This window comes from Scyliorhinus torazame, chromosome 5, assembly GCF_047496885.1.
Source record: "Scyliorhinus torazame isolate Kashiwa2021f chromosome 5, sScyTor2.1, whole genome shotgun sequence".
Taxonomy (NCBI): Eukaryota; Metazoa; Chordata; class Chondrichthyes; order Carcharhiniformes; family Scyliorhinidae; genus Scyliorhinus; species Scyliorhinus torazame.
In genome coordinates this window covers 175,538,928-175,558,512 of record NC_092711.1, presented here as the reverse complement: position 1 = coordinate 175,558,512, position 19,585 = coordinate 175,538,928, and the positions used below count along the sequence as shown (strand labels likewise).

The 19,585-nt window shown below is 46.7% G+C and overlaps 1 protein-coding gene and 1 long non-coding RNA gene across 2 annotated transcripts; one reads left to right on the top strand and one right to left on the bottom strand.

Moving 5' to 3' along the window:
* Window positions 1-1,926: 1,926 nt before the first annotated feature.
* Window positions 1,927-7,135, bottom strand: LOC140420745 (uncharacterized). Its single transcript, XR_011946542.1, has 2 exons — window positions 6,864-7,135; window positions 1,927-3,234 (listed from the first exon to the last, which is right to left on the bottom strand). It is a non-coding gene; the product is annotated as an uncharacterized lncRNA (long non-coding RNA).
* A 150-nt stretch (window positions 7,136-7,285) lies between these two features.
* Window positions 7,286-15,889, top strand: LOC140420741 (uncharacterized). The gene is made up of 2 exons (XM_072504724.1): window positions 7,286-7,360; window positions 9,722-15,889. The coding sequence occupies exon 2, from the start codon at window positions 10,082-10,084 to the stop codon at window positions 11,216-11,218; it is 1,137 nt and encodes a 378-aa protein (XP_072360825.1). The 5' UTR covers window positions 7,286-7,360; window positions 9,722-10,081; the 3' UTR covers window positions 11,219-15,889.
* Window positions 15,890-19,585: the final 3,696 nt, after the last annotated feature.

The window sequence follows — 19,585 nt, the reverse complement described above, 5'->3', positions numbered from 1 at the left end:
CTCAGACGTATTTTCTAAGGGGCCTCTGTGGAGTTGAGGTTTCAATCAGATCAGCCGGGAACTTATTGAATGGTGGAGCAGGCTCGAGGGGCCGAGTGGCCTGCTCCTGCTCCTAATTCATATGTTATCACATCCTTTATAATAGATTGTAGCATTTTCCCTCCTACTGATGTCAGGCTAATGGGTCTGTGGTTCCCTGTTTTCTCTCTCCCTCCTTAAATAGTGGGGTTACATTTACCACCTTCCAATCTGCAGGAACCATTCCAGAATCTATAGAATTTTGAAAGATGATCACCAATGTATCCACTATCTCTACAGCCACCTCTTTCAACACTCTGGGATGGAGAGCAGCAGCTTTTGGGGATTTATTAACTTTCAACCACATTAATTTCTCCAGTACTACTTTTTCACTAATACTAATCTCTTTCAGTTCCTCCTGCTCACTAGTCCCTTGGTTCTCTGATATTTTTCAGACAATTTCTGTATCTTCCTCTGTGAAGACAGACACACATTGTTTAGTTTCTCTGCCATTTCCTTATTCCCCATTATAAACTCTCCTGTCTCTGCCTGGAATGGACCCACATTGGTCTTTGCTAATCTTTTCCTTTTCACATTCCTATAGAAGCTTTTCCAGTTCTCCCCAGTTTGCTCTCATATTCTATTTTCTCTTCATCAGTTTCTTGATCCTTTGCTGAATTCTAAAACAAGTTCCCAATCCTCAGGCTCGCTACTATATTATCTCCTCCATTGATCTAATGGAATCTTTAACTTTTCTTGTTAGCCACGATAGCTTCATTTTGCTGTTTAATTTTTGCTTCTTAAAGGAATCTATATTTTATGTAAATAAAATGCGAGTGGTTGCCTGTCTATTGTCTATCGGCATTCAAAGAACAACAAAGAACAAAGGACAGTACAGCACAGGAACAGGCCCTTCGGCCCACCAAGCCTGCTCGGATCATGATGTCTGACCAAACTAAAACCTTCTGTGCTTCCAGGGTCTGTATCCGTCTATTCCTATCCTATTCATGTATTCGTCAAGATGCCTCTTAAACGTCACTATCGTACCTGCTTCCACCACCTCCTCCGGCAGCGAGTTCCAGGCACTCACCACCCTCTGTGTAAAAAACGTCCCTCGTACATCTTGGCTAAACTTTGCCCCTCGCACCTTAAACCTATGTCACCTGGTAATTGACTTTTACAAACTGGGAAAAAGCTTCTGACTATCCACTCTGTCCGTGCCACTCAGTTTTGTAAACTTTTATCAGGTCGTCCCTCAACCTCCGTCGCTCTAGTGAAAACAATCTGACTTTATCTAACCTCTCCTCACAGCTAATACCCTCCAGGCCAGGAAACATCCTGGTAAACCTCCTCTGTACTCTCTCCAAAGCCTCCACATCCTTTAGGTAATGTGGTGGCCAGAATTGTCGGCAATATTCCACGTGTGGCCTAACTAAGGCTCTGTACAGCTGCAGCATGACTTGCCAATTTTTATACTCAATGCCCCGACCAATGAAGACAAGCATGCCGCCTGCCTTCTTAGCTCCTTATCCACCTGCATTGCCACTTTCAGTGATACGTTTATTGTAATTTCCCAATCTACCACAGACAACTTGCCCCTCAGACCATGACAGTTTCCTTCTGCGAGAAACACCCAGATAAATTAGACAAAAGAACCCTGTAACCACCATAGCCCATCTTCATGGCAACATGGCTGCTTTGGGAACTAAATATCTTCCAACGTGCAAACACCTTTTCATTCTGTGCTCCTCGACAAACTTGGAACCAGGTAATCGCAACAAGGCTCAAAAATGGTCAGCCCACCGGAGGCAGAGGTGTTAGACCGGCCAGTCCAGCAGAAAGAAACCCTCCAATCATCACCATTCACCAGATGTCAGAATGAACAGAATGCAGTCCTGGATGTCAGTGAGAGCAGAAACAATACAACGGAGCCAACATCTGTAATTTATTGTGAACTTGTTGGAGTCACAAATCACAAAACCCGTCCCCACATTGAGAGCAGATGAATGGTCTCTCCCCAGAATTAACTCGCTAGTGTCTCCGGAGTTGGGACCGATCACTGAATGTCTCCCCTTCTCAGAGCAGGTGAATGGCTTCTTCCAGGTGTGAACTCACTAGTGTTTCTGCAGGGTGTATGGATATCTGAATACCTTCTCTCACGAAGAGCAGGTTAACACCTTCCCCCCTGTGTGAACTCGCTGGTGTCTCTGCAGGTGGGATAACCGAGTGAATCCCTTCTCACACTGAGAGCAGGTGAACGGCCTCACCCCAGTGTGAATACGCTGGTGTATCTGCATGCTGGATAACCGAGTGAATCCCTTCTCACAATGAGAGCAGGTGAACGGCCTCTCCCCAGTGTGAACTCGCTGATGTATCCGCAGGTTCGATAAAGCAATGAATCCCTTCTCACACTGAGAGCAGGTGAACGGCCTCTCCCCAGTGTGCACTCGCTGGTGTGTCAGCAGGTTCGATGAAGTGGTGAATCCCTTCTCACACGGAGAGCAGGTGAATGGCCTCTCCCCAGTGTGCACTCGCTGGTGTGTCAGCAGGTTCGATAAAGCAATGAATCCCTTCTCACACTGAGAGCAGGTGAACGGCCTCTCCCTAGTGTGCACTCGCTGGTGTGTCAGCAGGTTAGATGAAGTAGTGAATCCCTTCTCACACTGAGAGCAGGTGAACGGCTTCTCCCCGGTGTGAACTCGCTGGTGTGACTTCAGGGCGGATAACTGAATGAATCCCTTCCTACACACAGAGCAGGTGAACGGCCTCTCCCCAGTGTGACTGCGTCGATGAGCTTCCAGCTGAGATGGAGCACTAAATCCCTTCCCACAGTGACCACATTTCCACGGTTTCCCCATGTTTTGGGTGTCCTGGTGTCTCTCCAGGTTTGACAATCAGTTGAAGCCTCGTCCACACACAGAACACGTGTACAGTCTCTCCCCACTGTGAATGGTGTGATGTCTTTTCAGGCTGTGTAACTGGTTAAAGCTCTTTCCACAGTCAGTGCTCTGGAACACTCTCACTCGGTTGTGTGTCTCTCGGTGCTTTTCCAGTCACACTGATGGTTAAAATCTTTTGAAGCCGACAGATTGAGCAAACATTTCTCCTTCGAGATTCAAAGTCCGGTGATATCCAGTTCCAAGGAATTAAGAGGCTCAGCCAGATTGAGACATGAAGTTTGAGATTTCTGTCTGTAATTCCTCCTCTTCTAATATCCTGTAAAAACAATTTACAAAAGACATCACTGTCAATACAGGATAGAAATTCAGAACAGACAATTCTAGTTCCTAGATAACATTCTTTCCTCTCTCATTCCCCAAAATCTCCATCCCACACACTCTCCCTCCATTCTCACTCTGCTGTATCTAACATTCACCCTCCCAATTCTCCTGAAGGTGCTCATTCAGGCTGATTGACATATCCATGCTCACTGCTTCCTGTCCTGGGCACAGAGATCACAATAAATAGGAGCTGCAGTTGGCCATTTGGCCCATCGAACCTGCTCATTTATTCTGTGGGATCATTGGCCGATCTATGTCAGCGACATTCTCCGTGTTCTTGACCAGAGGCTGGGTGTGCTGACTCAATATCTGTCAGCTCAGGAGGCCGAGCTGAACAACACCATGAAGAGGCTCGACGATCCGGAAGAGAGAATCCTGAACATTGAGCGAGATGCCTCCTCGGCGGAGGCAAGAATTAAATCCTTGGAGAACCAGCTGAGTGGCGTGGGAGAAGCCTGGAGGACTTGGAGAACCGAGGGTCAGAGAAAGAACATCCGAGTTGTCGGCCTGCCAGAAGGTGTGGAGGGTGAAGCTCCCGTTAGGTTCTTCGAGGACCGGCTGCCACGTTTTCTCAAGCTGGATGTGAAGTCTGGGTGTTTCAAATTAGAAAGGGCATCGGATCCTGTCTTTGAGGCTGAGGGACAGTTTTCATCCCAGGCCTGTAATCATTCACTTCCACAACTTGAAAGACAGCAGTAGGTCCTGGAAACGGGTAAGATGAGGTGGGACCTGGCTCCATAAGGAACGAGGATTTTCCTTCTTCCAGGATTTTTCAACAGCAACGCAAACGAAGCATCGAGGCTTCGATGAAGTTTGAAGGGAACTCAAGGCTGCGGGAGTGAATTATGTCGCTTTACCAGCGACCCTGAAAATTGTATCCGACAACTCCGTCAAGACTTTCGATAATCCGACTACTGCCTTTGCCTTCATTAAATCCATGAAGCGCAAGGATTTGGAGGGATGGTTTGCAGCTCAGACTAACTCAGGCTCTAATCTGGACTCTTTCCTTATCACTGTTTCGTTGTCTGAATTTGTTATCTTTTATCCTGTTGAAGGGAGTTGTTATTCTGTGAGCGCAATTGAATATCTTCTCCTCAAGTGTTGCAGGGACTCGGATTATCTTATCTCAGTTATGGTAGATGTGCCGTGTGCTTATTATCCGTTGTCTTCTATTATCTGAGCGTTAATCATGGCAAAACCGAGTGGCACCATTGTTGAAGGGTGGATGGTGGATGTAGGTCTTCACAGGTGGGTCTAAAATGCGGGAGGGACATTCGATCCCCAATCCCTTGTTGGCCCTTCTTTTCTTCTCATTTTGGAGAAGGTATCCTGAGGGTAACGACAGTCTGGCCGTGGGGTTAACCCTCCGGGTCCTCAGTCTTATTGAGGAATGTCCCCTTGGATCTATTGTGTTGGTGATTCTTTTGTATTTTTCTTATTATGGGAGGGTTTATGTGTTGTTGACTTTATCCTACTCTGGTACAGACGGGGCTTTTATCCGTGAAAGGAGCAGTTTGAGGAGACTTTGGTGCCTGTGGTGTAAAGTGAGTTGGAGGAGGGGGTAATGGCGCACGCCCGATTGTGGCGTGAAAATCTGTTCTTGTTCTCTCTGTCGCCTAACTAATGGCGGCAGTTAATCTATCTCAAATACATAGGCTCCAATTTGACTTACTTGTTCCTCCTGGGCTTTCCATGAGTGAATTCAATTTAACTTAGGCCCGGAGTAGGGCACAGTGGTTAGTACTGCTACCTCAGCGCCTGGGACCCAGGTTTAATTCCAGTCTTGGGGGGCTGTCTGTGTGGAGTTTGCATATTCTCCTCGTCTCTATGTGTGTTTCCTCCGGGTGCTCTGGTTTCCTCCCACAGTCCAAAGATGTGCAGTGAAAGTGGATTGATCACGCTAATTTGCCCCTTAGTGTCCAAGATGTGTAGGTTAGGTGGGTTGACCATGATCAATGCACCGGGTTACGAAGATAGGATGGGGTGTGGGCTAAAGTGAAATGCTCTTTCTGAGGCTCACTGCAGACTTGAAGGGGCAAATGACCTTCTGCACTATAGGAGTTCTATGTCATCTATGTTGTGTGATTCATATTAATTTGTAAAGATCTGTAAAGATTTAATCACCTGCTAATGGTCGCATTCCAAGCATTGTTTGGCATCTTTGAATTTGTCTATATATATGTTTCTGGAACATACCTCTTCATTCACCTGAGGAAGGAGCAGCGCTCCGAAAGCTAATGACATCGAAACAAACCTGTTGGACTTTAACCTGGTGTTGTAAGACTTTGTACCATATTAATTTGATTATGCTGTTAGTCTGTTTGTAATATTTTTGGGTTTACAAACTGAATTAGCACTGCAGCCTCGCAGTGCTGAGGTCCCGGGTTTGATCCCGGCTCTGGCTCGCTGTCCGTGTGGAGGTTGCACATTCTCCCCGTGTTTGAGTGGGTTTCGCCCCCACAACCCAAAGATGTGCAGGCTAAGTGGATTGGCCGGGCAGCACGGTAGCATTGTGGATAGCACAATTGCTTCACAGCTCCAGGGACCAGGTTCAATTCCGGCTTGGGTCACTGTCTGTGCGGAGTCTGCACATCCTCCCCGTGGGTGCGTGGGTTTACTCCGGGTGCTCCGGTTTCCTCCCACAGTCCAAAGATGTGCAGGTTAGGTGGATTGGCCATGATAAATTGCCCTTAGTGTCCAAAATTGCCCTTAGTGTTGGGTGGGGTTACTGGGTTTTGGGGATAGGGTGAAGGTGTTGACCTTGGGTAGGGTGCTCTTTCCAAGAGCCGGTGCAGACTCGATGGGCCGAATGGCCTCCTTCTGCACTGTAAATTCTATCATAATCTATGAATTGTGATATAATCTTACGTTCTTTCCCCACTCACTACTTTAACCTGTTAACTGGTTGTCCAATTGATCTGGCATTTCATCCCTCAAATATCTTGTTCCAAATTAATTCCGCAATATGTTGCTTGGATTTATGTTGGCAATATCTCTTGTTCTGCTCTGTGCCCATTTCCCACAATTTTTTCTGTTACGCTGTTGCACTCATTGTTTCAAAACGAATTAAAACATAACAATTTATTTAAAATCTGTCCAACTCATCCGTGAATATATTCAATGACTCCCACACCCCACTGGTCCCCGTGGACTGATAACCGGAAATATATTACATAACTACAGTACAATATTACAAGGCTAGAAATAATAATAAATGTACGTTATTACATAACTTTAAATAATATATCTAATCTCTACCATATAACAACAGGAGACATTTCTCTGTCTGATATTAATTTACTGTCCCCTTAAATGTCAGCCATTGCTTGGAGAAACCAGCCCTTCATTGTGAACATTGGGAAAGAGACCATCCTTTTAGCCAGGCAAATAAATGTGTCAAGCTGAGGGAGCAAAGGATGTCAATGTCTTTAAGAGAGAGAGAGAGGCCTGGGCCAAGCTTTCCCTGATTTCACTTCCTTTCCCTTCAGTTGCTGCAAGTGACCAATTGAAGGTCAGAATGAGAAAAGGAATAGAAAGGAGGAGAAAAGAAAGTGTTTTACTCACAGATGTTGGAGACAGGAGGACTGTGAGGTCCCAGTGTTGCTCAGTGTCCAGCTTCTGCCTTCAGACAACGGGGGAGCTGATTGGATAGGGGATCACCAACTCTTCCGGCGCACGCAAAAGAATCCGCGGAGACGTCTCACGGTTCTAGTGCGCAGGTCCGGCGCGCGGACACTGCAGCTCCGCCCCACTCATTGTTCCCCCTCCTCGAGGCAAGGTTTCCAGGCAACCGCCTGACGGCTCCGGCTGACAGCTGCGGCGAGAGCGAGAAGCCTCTGTATGATTGCCCCTCCCCCCTGCACGGGACTGCGCATGTCCAAGAGAGAGGAGAGGCTGCGCATGTGCGACAGAAGGCCCACCCCTGACCTTCCTGCAGAGGTATTGACCAATGGGAAGAATTAGAACCGGAAGGACTCTTGTTCTCCAGCCAATCAGCGCGTGTTTGTGTGAATGGAAACTGAGCTCACACAGACTAAAATGCTCTCCTGTCTCCACCATCTGTGAGTAAAACACTTTATTTTCTCATTCTCACCTTCAATTGGTCACTTGCAGCAACTGAAGGAAAAGGAAGTAATTACAGGGAGGGTGCAGACTCCGGAAAGATTGGCCCAGGTCTCTCTCTCTCTCTAACACATTTACACCCTTTGCTCCCTCAGCTTGACACATTTATTTGTCTGGCTAAAAGAATGGTCTCTTTCATACTGTCCACCATCCCAATATCCCCTGATGCTCTCAGCGCCATCGCAAATGGTTCTATAGCCAGGGCAAACAGCAGTAGGGAGAGCGGGCACCCCTGCCTCGTCCCCCGGTGCAGCCTGAAATAATCTGAACTCAATTGGTTTGTCGGTACACACGACACCGGTGCCTGGTATAACAACCGGACCCAGTCCACAAAACACTGTCCAAATCCAAACCGCCCCAGGACCTCCCACAAATAGTCCCACTCCATTCGATCAAAGACCTCTGCATCCATGGCGACCACCACCTCTATCTCTCGTCCCTCTGGAGGTATCGTGATCACATTGAGTAGCCTCCTGATGTTGGCCGCCAGATGCCTCCCCTTCACAAACCCCTCTAGTTATCCCCTATCACCCCTGGGACACAATCCTCTATTCTCGAGGCCAAGATCTCAGCCAATAGTTTGGCATCTACATTTAGCAGGGAAATCGGTCTGTATGACTCGCATTGCCGTTCCAGCCTCCCCGAACAGGTGCCGGAATGTGGCGACTAGGGGCTTTTCACAGTAACTTAATTTGAAGCCTACTTGTGACAATAAGCGATTTTCATTTCATTTCATTGTTCGAGGTCCTTTTCCTGGTTCAAAATGAGGGAGATCGAAGCCTGCGACAACGTTGGGAGAGCACTCCCAGCTCCCTTGCCTCGTTAAAATCCCTTACCAGCCCCGGCCCCAATACCCCAGAGAATTTCTTATAAAATTTCACCAGGTACCCCTCCAGACCAGGGGCCTTGCCCAGTTGCATCACCTCCAGTCCCTCTATCTTTCACTTTCTGAAACCTATTTCCTTTACTTGCTTTTGCTAAATCGCCATCTTTCTTTTTTTTAAATCACTCAGTCATTTTATACTGTGTATTATAATTTGAAGAATTATCACAATTTGTAATTGAATGAAAACTCAACTACTGTATTTGCTAAAGACAATCAATCTGACCTAATCTTGTGTTGACAAACAAAGTTTACCAGTGGCACAAGCTGACAAAATTCAACTGAACTTTGCCAAAAAGCACAGACTTGATCTCTGTTATTTGGGAACTAAGAAGGGATAACGGATATCCAGGATTCCGAATAGACACAGCGATCCATTAGGCTTCTATCTACGGGAAAGGCGCTGGGGAAGTTGAGAAGGGTAAGAAGGGTGGTGTACGAGTAGGGGGAGAAGGCGAGCAGGATGCTAGTGCACCAGTTGAGGAAGCAGGAGACTGCAAGGGAGACCGGGAAAGTGAAGGATGCTTCTACCAGTGCAATTGGGGCCCCCAGGGCCTCCACCTGCTCCTCTTCCATCTTCAGGAACTCCAACCCCTCTCAGGTCTGCTCATCGCCCCCGCCCCGGCAGGGGGTTCTGACTCGTACAGCTTGCTATAGAAGTCCCGAAACTCCCCATTCTCACCCATCGGCTCCAAGACCATATTCCCTCCTACGTCCTTCACTTTCCTGGTCTCCCTCACAGCCCCGGGATCAATGAGCCTCTTCATGGTGTTTTGCAGCTCGGCCTCATGAGCTCAATGAGAGGTATTGAATCAGCACACTCAGCCGCTGGTCAATAACACGGAGAATGTCGGCAGTCATCACCTTCACCACCTCCGAGAGAGTCCCTGAGAGCGCGGGATTGAGAGACCTCCTGAGGGTCAGGCCGCCATGTTGAAAAGGCGGCTCCATTTCCACTGAATCAACCTTCCCTCTTTTATCGACGGATTTCTTAATCTTACCTTACCTAATCCCAATGTCTTCCAGAGACATGAGAACAAATATTAATTCAAGGATCAGGTAGATGAGTGTCGGGCAATCAGGATAAATTACGGATTCTAGATGAGTGGCATCAGAATCTGCGGAAAAGCAGCTACTCCTGAGCCGCATCATATGGTTCCCACCCAGACAGATTTCTGATGACGAGGGAGTCGAAGGTTATGGATAACAGGCAGGAAAATGGAGAGAAATCAGAGATGAGGAGGAATTTCTTCACTCGTTGTGGAGCAGTGTGAGAATGGAGGGAGAGTGTGTGGGATGGAGATTTACAGCTTTTGCAGAGTGAGAGAGGATAAAATGTTACAGAGAAATAAAAATTGTCTGTTCTGAGTTTCTATCCTTTACTGACAATGATGTCTTTTGTAAATTGTTTTTACAGGATATTAGAAGAGGAGGAATTACAGACAGAAATCTCAAAAGTCACATCTTGATCTGCCAGAGTCGCTCGGTTCGTCGGGGCCTGAATATCATCGGCCTTTGAATCGAGAAGGAGAAATGTTTGTCTGTTCTGTTCGCTACAGACGATTTTAAACATCATTGTGACTGGAAAAGCACCAAGACACACACACAGTGAGTGAGTGTGTTCCAGAGCACTGACTGTGGAAAGAGCTTTAACCAGTTACACAGCCGGAAAAAACATAACACCATTCACAGCGGGGAGAGACCGTACACGTGTTGTGTGTGTAGCCAAGGCTTCAACTGATTATCTGATTTGGAGAGTTACGACGAGACCCAAAATATGGAGAAACTGTGGAAATGTGAAGTCTGTGGGAAGAGATTCAGAGTCCGATCTAAGCTGGAGATTCATCGACGCAGTCACACTGGAGAGAGGCCATTTACCTGCTCTGTGTGTGGGAAGGGATTCACTGAATTATCCAGCCTGAAGTCACATGCAAGAGTTCACACTGTGGAGAAGCCGTTTATCTGCTCTCAGTGTGGGAAGGGATTCAGACATTCATCCACCCTGAAGTCACATCAGCGAATTCATACTGGGGAGAGACCGTTCACCTGCTCTCAGTGTGAGAAGGGATTCACTGCGTTATCCAGCCTGAAGTCACACCAACGGGTTCACACTGGGGAGAAGCCGTTCACCTGCGATCAGTGTGGGAAGGGATTCACTCAGGTATCCAACCTGAAGACACACCAGCGAATTCACATTGGGGAGAGTCCATTCACCTGCTCTCAGTGTGGGACGGAATTCACTGCGTTATTCAGCCTGAAGTCACACCAACGGGTTCACACTGGGGAGAAGCCATTCACCTGCTCTCAGTGTGGGAAGCGATTCACTGCATTATTCAGCCTGAAGTCACATCAGCGAATTCACACTGGGGAGAGGCCATTCACCTGCTCTCAGTGTGGGAAAGGATTCACTCAGTCACCCCACCTGCAGGCACACCAGCGGGTTCACAGTGGGGAGAAGCCATTCAACTGCTCTCAGTGTGGGAAAGAATTCCGAGATTTATCCACCCTGCGGACACACCAGCGAATTCACACTGGGGAGAGACCGTTCACCTGCCCTCAGTGTGGGAAGGGATTCGCTCAGTTATCCAGCCTGAAGATACACCAGCGGGTTCACACAGGGGAGAGGCCGTTCATCTGTTCTCAGTGTGGGAAGGGATTCAGTCATTCATCCACCCTATGGAAACATGAGCGAGCTCACACTGGGGAGAAGCCGTTCGCCTGCTCTCAGTGTGGGAAGGGATTCAGTGATTCATCCCACTTGAAGCGTCACCAGCAAGTTCACACTGGGAAGAGGCCGTTCACCTGCTCTCATTGTGGGAAGGGATTCCGACATTTATCCACCCTGCAGAGACATCAGCGAGTTCACACTCCGAGAGGACATTCACCTGCTCTGATTCGGGGAGACGTTGAATGATCTATCCCATCTGCTGACTCACCAACAAGTTCACAATTGATTACAGGGATTGGATTGTGCTGTTATTGTTTCTACTCTCCATTTCATTCGGACTGCAATTTATTCATCCTATCAATTGGTCAATTGGGATGATCGGGGTTTCTTTCTGCTGGAATGGCTGGTCTCACAACTTTTCCTCCAGTGGGCTGATGCTCTTTGAGCTTTGTTGCGAATACGTGATTTCCAATTTCACAAGGGTTACAGAGTGAAAATGTGTGGAAAGTTAAAATATAGTTAATTCCTATTTCTGTTTGCAACCCCCCAAAGCATGCCACCTTGCCATGAAGATGGGCTATGGTGGTTATATGTTTCTTTGTTTAATTTTTCTGGGTCTTTCTCAAAGAAGGAAATGTTGAGGTATGAGGGACAGGTTGTCTGTGGTAGGTTGGGAAATTACAATAAAAGGTTGGACAATAGGCAGACAATTGCTCGCATTGAAGAAATTATTACATATTTGCAACAAATACACATTCCTTTCAGGAACAAAAATCCACAGGAAAGTGGTGCAGTAATTCTTCACACCTGATTACAGCTTTTGGAATCTGCTGTTACACAAGAGAACCAAGGGAGTAGTGAGCAGGAGGGACTGAAAGAGATTAGTATTAGTGAAAAAGTAGTACTGGAGAATTTATTGGATTAAAAATTAAGAAATCCCCAAAAGCTGCTGCTCTACATCCCAGAGTGTTGAAAGAGGCGGCTGTAGAGATAGTGGATACATTGGTGATCATCTTACTAAATTCTATCGATGCTGGAATGGTTCCTGCAGATTGGAAGGTGGTAAATGTAACCCCAATATTTAAGGAGAGAGCGAAAACAGGGAACCACAGACCCATTAACCTGACATCAGTAGGAGGGAAAATGCTACAATCCATTATGACGGATGCAGAGCAGCACGGTAGTGCATTGGTTAGCACTGTTACCTCACGGCGCTGAGGTCCCAGGTTCAATCCCGGCTCTGGGTCACTGTCTGTGTGGAGTTTGCACATTCTCCCTGTGTTTGCATGGGTTTCACCCCCACAAACCAAAGATGTGCGGGGTAGGTGGATTGGCCACACTAAGTTGGCCCTTAATTGGAGAAAATGAATTGGGCACTCTAAATTTAAAGAAAAAAATATTATGACGAACACGATAGCATACGGCTGAGGAGCAGGAGTAGACCACTCGGCATCTCGAGCCTGCTGCACCATTCAATAAGTTCCCGGCTGATCTGATTGTAACCTCAACTCCACATAGACAAGTTGTGAGGGGGATACACACAGTTTGCAATGAGATATTGATAGATTAAGTAAGTGAGCAAAAAGTTGGAAAATGGAGTATAATGTGGGAAAATGTGAAGTTCGTTTTGGAAGGGAGAACAAAAGAACAGTATTATTTAAATGGAGAAAAACTGCAGAAAGCTGCAACACAAAGGGACTTGGGGGAACTTGTGCACAAAACACAGAAAGCTCGCAGACAGGTGCAGCAGGTAATCAGGAAGGCTAATGGAATGTTGGCCCTGATTCCAAGGGGGTGGGTGTATAAGAGTCGGGAAGTCTTGCTCCAGCTGTGGACCAGAGGGACCCGTCTCAGAATAACGAGGTGCCAATTAAGACTGAGATACGGAGAAATTTCTTCACTGAGGGTTGTGAGTCTTTGGAACTGAGAGCTGTGGGGACAGAGTCCTTGTCCATATTTAAGGCTGAGATAGATTCTTGATCAGCGAGAGAATCAAGCATTACAGGGAAAGGGCAGGAAAGTGGCCAAGAGAAATGTTGGATCAGCCATGATTGAATGGTGGGGCAGACTCGAAGGGCCGAATGGTCTACTCCTGTTCCTATTTCTGCTGTCCCACCCCCATCCGATAACCTTTCACCCCCTTGATGAACAGGAATCTATCCAGATCTGCCTTGAAAATATTCACAGACTCTGCTTCCACTGCCCTTTGTGGAAGAGAGTTCCAAAGACTCCAAACCTTCGGAGAGAAAAAAGTTATTCTCTGCCTTTAATGGACAAGTTATTACTTTTAAAGTGACTCCAATTTCTAGATGCTCCCACAAGAGGAAACATCCTTTCCACATCAACCCTGTCAAGGCCCCTCAGGATCTTATACGGTTCAATCAAGTCACCTAAACTCCATCGGACACAAGCCCAGCCTGTCCAATCATTCCTCATAAGACCAGCCTCCAATTCCAGGTATGAATCCAGTAAACCTTCTCTGAACTGCTTCCAACACATTAACATCATTCCTTAAATGAGAGCAATACTGTACACAGTGCTCCAGATGTGGTCTCACCAATGCCCTGTATAACTGAAACATAACCTCCCTATTTTTGTATTCAATTCCCCTCACAAACAATAACATTCTATTAGCTTTCCTAATTACTTGCTGTACCTGTATACTCTCCTTTTGTGATTCCCGCTCTTGGACATCCAGATCCCTCTGAGTCTTGGAACTCTGCAAACTCTCGCTATTTCGATGAGAAGCTTCTTTTTCTTCCTGCCAAAATGAACAATTTCACATTTTCGCACATTGTTACCCATTTTCCAGATGTTATCCCATTCATTTCAAATATACTTTTTTAACCTCCTTATGTCTTCTTCACAATTTACTTTCCTACCTATCTTTGTATCATTGGAACGTAGGAGCAGGAGTTGGCCATTCAGCCCATCGAGCCTGCTCCACCATTCAATACAATCATAGCTGATCATCCACTTCAATGCCTTTTTCCACACACTATCACCATATCCCTTTGTGTTATTGGTATTTAGATATGTCAGTCTCTGCTTTAAACACACTCAATGACTGAGCTTCCACCGCCCTCTGGGGTGGAGAATTTCAAAGATTCACAACTTGTTGATCTATGTAGGTCAAACCATTTCCCTGTTCTCTCTCCGTATCCTTGTCGCTTTATGTCCCTCAAGTACCCATCCAATTTCCTTTGGGAAACATTCCGTCATCTCTGCTTCTATCCCGCACGACGGAAGTGGGTTCCAGATATTTCCCACTTTCTTCAAATGTAAATGAGGTTCAGAGAGCACAGGAGGCCATTCTGCCCATTGTTCCCTTGCTAGCTCTTTGGATTAACTATCAAATTAATTCCACCGCCCTGCAAGTTTATTTTCCTAGTTTATTTCCAAGTTTATTTTGAATCCCAGCTCACAACAACTCGTTCTGTTTTAAATCTAATGGGCAGAATGGCCTCCTGTGCTCTCTGCACAGCATATTGTGAAATTATTAGATTTAAAACAGAACAAGTTGTTGTTATTTGGGATTCTCTGCCTGACAATGGTGCAGGAAGTAAATTCAACTGTGACTTTCAAAAGGGAACTTTACAGATTCTTTATATAGTCCCATCGCCCGGCAAGTTTCTGTTCCTACAGAATCTGTAAAGTTCCTGCACCTTCATCAGGCAGCGAATCCCAAATAACAACAACTCGTTCTGTTTTAAATCGAATGATTTACGATATGCTGTGTTTGGATTTTCACCGGGGATCTGAAATGGAGAGAAAGACATGATTGTTGCACAAAATCAAGACTCAGTCTTTATTCATGATTTTCGTGAGTGGGCTCAGTTGGGGACCAATACTTGTTTATAATTTTTTTTTAAAAATTCCCAATTAAGGCTCAATTTAACGTGGCCAAACCACCTACCCTGCACATCGTTGGGTTGCGGGGGTGAGACCCATGCATACACGGGGAGAATGTGCAAACTCCACATGGACAGTCACCCGGGATCGAACCTGGGTCCGTGGCGCCGTGAGGCAGCAGTGCAAACTACTGTGCCACCGTGCCACCTTGTTTAGGGATTAATTCTAAAAATAAATTATATTTCTATCGCATCTTTCATGATCACAGGTTCTCCGAAAGCATTTTACAGCCATTGAAGTACTTTTGAGATGTAGTCACTGTTGTAATGTCAGAAACTGTAGGTATGCCTCAGTTCTAGGGGAGGGAGTGGTATTGTCAATGGAGTACTTAACCAGAGACCCAGAGTAATGCTCTGGGGGACCCAGGTTGAAATCCCGCACCGCAGATGGTGACATTTGAATTCAATAAAAATCTGGAATTAAAAGTCTAATGATGACCATGAAACCATTGTTACTGTCAAAGAAGGAGCCTCAGAGGGTTACGCTTCTACAGACTGATCACCCACATGAAGTCATAAATGTTATATATTTGGGGTTATTGTTGTGTTGTTACGTGATCACTTTAAAAATCTAGTCACATGTATAGTTTGTAATGTCGTTGGCTGCTTCGTGGGCTTTAGCAAACTTCTAGATCAAACTTTTGTCGAGTTAACGGGTGGCACGGTAGTACAGTGGTTAGCACTGTTGCTTCACAGCTCCAGGGTCCCAGTTCGATTCCTGGCTTGGGTCACTGTGTGTTTACAGAGTCTCCACGTTCTACCTGTGTCTGTGTGTGTTTCCTCCGGGTGGTCTGGTTTCCTGCCACAAGTCCTGAAAGATGTGCTGTTAGGTAATTTGGACATTCTGAATTCTCCCTCTGTGTACCCGAACAGGCGCCGGAATGTGGCAACTCGGGACTTTTCACAGTAACTTCATTGCAGTGTTAATGTAAGCCTACTTGTGACAATAAAGATTATTGTAAGATTATGATTATCTCTTCAATAAACCTGCGTTATCTGCATTCAACCCCACATGCTACAGCTTCATTCTTTTGCCCTGAGTGTGCAGAACATAAGATAAAAAGAATACTGGTGAAGAGAAATGGATTAAATTGTTTTCAAGCAAGAAAAGAAAATTGAAGCTTTCGATGTTGAGACAGAATTAACAGCAGGTCAGCCGATTTCACCTGGCATTGGATTTATCAGATGGTTGTGCAGAACAAATAATTAAAACCGGCCCCCCGAGGAGTTCAGGCTGCTGAGCTCACCACGTGTGCAGTTAGATTGAAATGAAAGTCACCGTCGCCCCAGAAGACCATAGGTTGCTCTCCCAGTTTGAGAGAGAGCTGACTGGCGGTGACTTAACCTGAGGGTCACCACACCAAGGGTTGGATTCTCCGCGCCCCCGATGCCGGATTCTCTTCCCCCCCCCCCACCCCCCACCAAAATCGCATTCGGCGATGGGGCGGAGAATCCGTTTTGGTGTTGAAATCGGGCCTGGCGCCGGTTTTTAAATTCTCCCCCCCCCCCCCCCCCCCCCCAATAATGGCTGTACTCGTGGAGTACGCCGCACCGAGAATCCACCGCCTCAGGCCTGAGGCCCACCCTGTGATACTCTGTCCCCGACCGGCCAAATTCCCGACGGCACAGGACTCTCATGGTCCCAGCCGTACAGGAACCTCGCGAGGCCGCTTTGGACTCAGTCCGGGGTCGCTGCAGTCGGGGAAGGGCCGATTGGCGGGCAGGGGAGTGTTGGGGGCAATGTGTGTGGGCTGTCCGTGGCGGCTGATGCGGGGCACAATTTTGTCGGTCCAGGCCCGCTGTCTGAGTTCGCCATGGAGCACGGCGCGGACGCTGCTGTGCACATGCACATCCTCTGACCCGGAAGTGCTGGGGGCCATATCGGCAGCTAGAGCTGCAAGCTCTGTGACGACTGCCTGCTCGCCCCCAGCAAAACGGGGAATCTGTGGCCTTTTGACGCCAGTTTTCCTGGGGTAAAAGACCACAGTTTTCCCGACGGCATAGGGACATCGTCTCCAAAACAGAGAATCCAGCCCGAGGTGAGGGGCAAAGTTGAGAATGTTTATGAAAATGTTTTTATAAAAGTTTTATACAATACAGAATAAACAAATTTGTGCAGAGCAGATAGTTTGCAAAAACCCAACCTTGGAAGTAAACCCCCCCCCCCCCCCGAACCCCAACTCCCTAAACACCCCCAAACCCCAATTCCCTAAACACCCCCGCCTCTTCTTTTGATTATTTTGAAGGTTATCCTGAACCCGACAAGTCTGGTGCAAACCCAGAACACGTGGGCATGATTGGCCGAGCCCCCCTGGCAGAGTTCACATTTGTCCTCCACCTCCGGGAAGAACCTGCTCATTCTGGTTCTTGTCAGGTGTTCTCTGTGCACCATAAGACCATTAGACATAGGAGCGGAAGTAAGGCCATTCGGCCCATCGAGTCCACTCCACCATTCAATCATGGCTGATTTCAACTCCATTTACCCGCTCTCTCTCCATAGCCCTTAATTCTTCGAGAAATCAAGAATTTATCTTGATTTCTGTCTTAAAGACACTCAACGTCCCGGCCTCCACCACCCTCTGTGGCAATGAATTCCACAGACCCACCACTCTCTGGCTGAAGAAATTTCTCCTCATCTCTGTTCTAAAGTGACTCCCTTTTATTCTAAGGCTGTGCCCCGGGTCCTAGTCTCCCCTGCTAATGGAAACAACTTCCCAACGTCCACCCTATCTAAGCCATTCATTATCTTGTAAGTTTCTATTAGATCTCCCCTCAACCTCCTAAACTCCAATGAATATAATCCCAGGATCCTCAGACGTTCATCGTATGTTAGGCCTACCATTCCTGGGATTATCCGTGTGAATCTCCGCTGGACCCGCTCCAGTGCCAGTATGTCCTTCCTGAGGTGTGGGGCCCAAAATTGCTCACAGTATTCTAAATGGGGCCTAACTAATGCTTTATAAAGCTTCAGAAGTACATCCCTGCTTTTATATTCCAAGCCTCTTGAGATAAATGACAACATTGCATTTGCTTTCTTAATTACGGACTCAACCTGCAAGTTTACCTTTAGAGAATCCTGGACTAGGACTCCCAAGTCCCTTTGCACTTCAACATTATGAATTTTGTCACCGTTTAGAAAATAGTCCATGCCTCTATTCTTTTTTCCAAAGTGCAAGACCTCGCACTTGCCCACGTTGAATTTCATCAGCCATTTCTTGGACCACTCTCCTAAACTGTCTAAATCTTTCTGCAACCTCCCCACCTCCTCCATACTACCTGTCCCTCCACCTATCTTTGTATCATCGGCAAACGTAGCCAGAATGCCCCCAGTCCGTCATCTAGATCGTTAATATATAAAAGAGAACAGCTGTGGCCCCAACACTGAACCCTGCGGGACATCACTCGTCACCGGTTGCCATTCCGAAAAAGAACCTTTTATCCCACTCTCTGCCTTCTGCCTGACAGCCAATCGTCAATCCATGTTAGTACCTTGCCTCGAATACCATGGGCCCTTACTTTACTCAGCAGTCTTCCGTGAGGCACCTTATCAAAGGCCTTTTGGAAGTCAAGATAGATAACATCCATTGGCTCTCCTTGGTATAACCTATTTGTTATCTCTTCAAAGAACATCTAAACAGTTTCCTGGCTACTTCGCGCAACACCACACACACAACCACTCAGAGTCCCCCAGTTTTACTGCTACTGAAGAGGAAGCTGAGAACAACATCTGATCAACATTTCCCCTGGAGACGTCTGAGACAGTGGAACACAATCAGCAGTCGCAAACCTGAAGAGAAGGTAATCCCAAAAGGTGCTTGATTGGACAAGGACAGCAAGTATTGGTGCACAGTGGTACCACCAGCGAGAAGTGGGTTCCTGTAACCGTATTGGCATATTACAATAATCATGGGTGACTTCGATATGCAGGTGGACTGCATATTGCAGTCAGGTTGGTAGCAGATCCCAAGAAAGGGAATTTTTGGAGCAGCTTGTGGTAGAGCCCACTGGGGAACAAGCAGTTCTGGATTTGGTGCTATGTAATGAGACAGACCCGATTAGGGAACATAAGGTGAAGGAATCCTTAGGGGGCAGTGACCAAAATATGAACAAATTTACCCTGCAGTTTGCGAGGAAGATGCTGGAATCAGATGTAATGGTATTACAATTGAATAAAGGTAACTACAAAGACATGAGCGAGGAGCTGGCCAGAGTTGATTGGAAGGGGAGCCTAGCAGGGAAAACAGTGGAACAGCAATGGCAGGGGTTTTTGGGGTTATTTAGGAGGCACAACAGAAATTCATTCCAAGAAGGAGGAAAGATGCTAAGGGAAGGATGAGGCAACCGTGGCTGACAAAGAAAGTCAGGGATAGCATAAAAGCAAATGAAAAGCATACAAGCTGGCGAGGGTTAGTGGGAAGCCAGAGGATTGGGATGCCTTTAAAAGTGAGTAGAGGACAACTGAAAAAACAATAAGGGGGCGGCGGGGGGGGGGGGGGAGAAGATGAAATATGAATGTTAGCTAGCAAATAATATAAAAGAAGATAACAAGAGTTTTTTTACAATATATAAAAGGGAGCAGCGAGGCAAGAATAGACGTTGGACCACTGGAAAATTAGGTTGGAGACATAGTAACAGGAAACAAAGAAATGGCAGAGGAACTGAAGTTACTTTGTGTGAGTCTTCAAGGTGGAAGACACCAGTG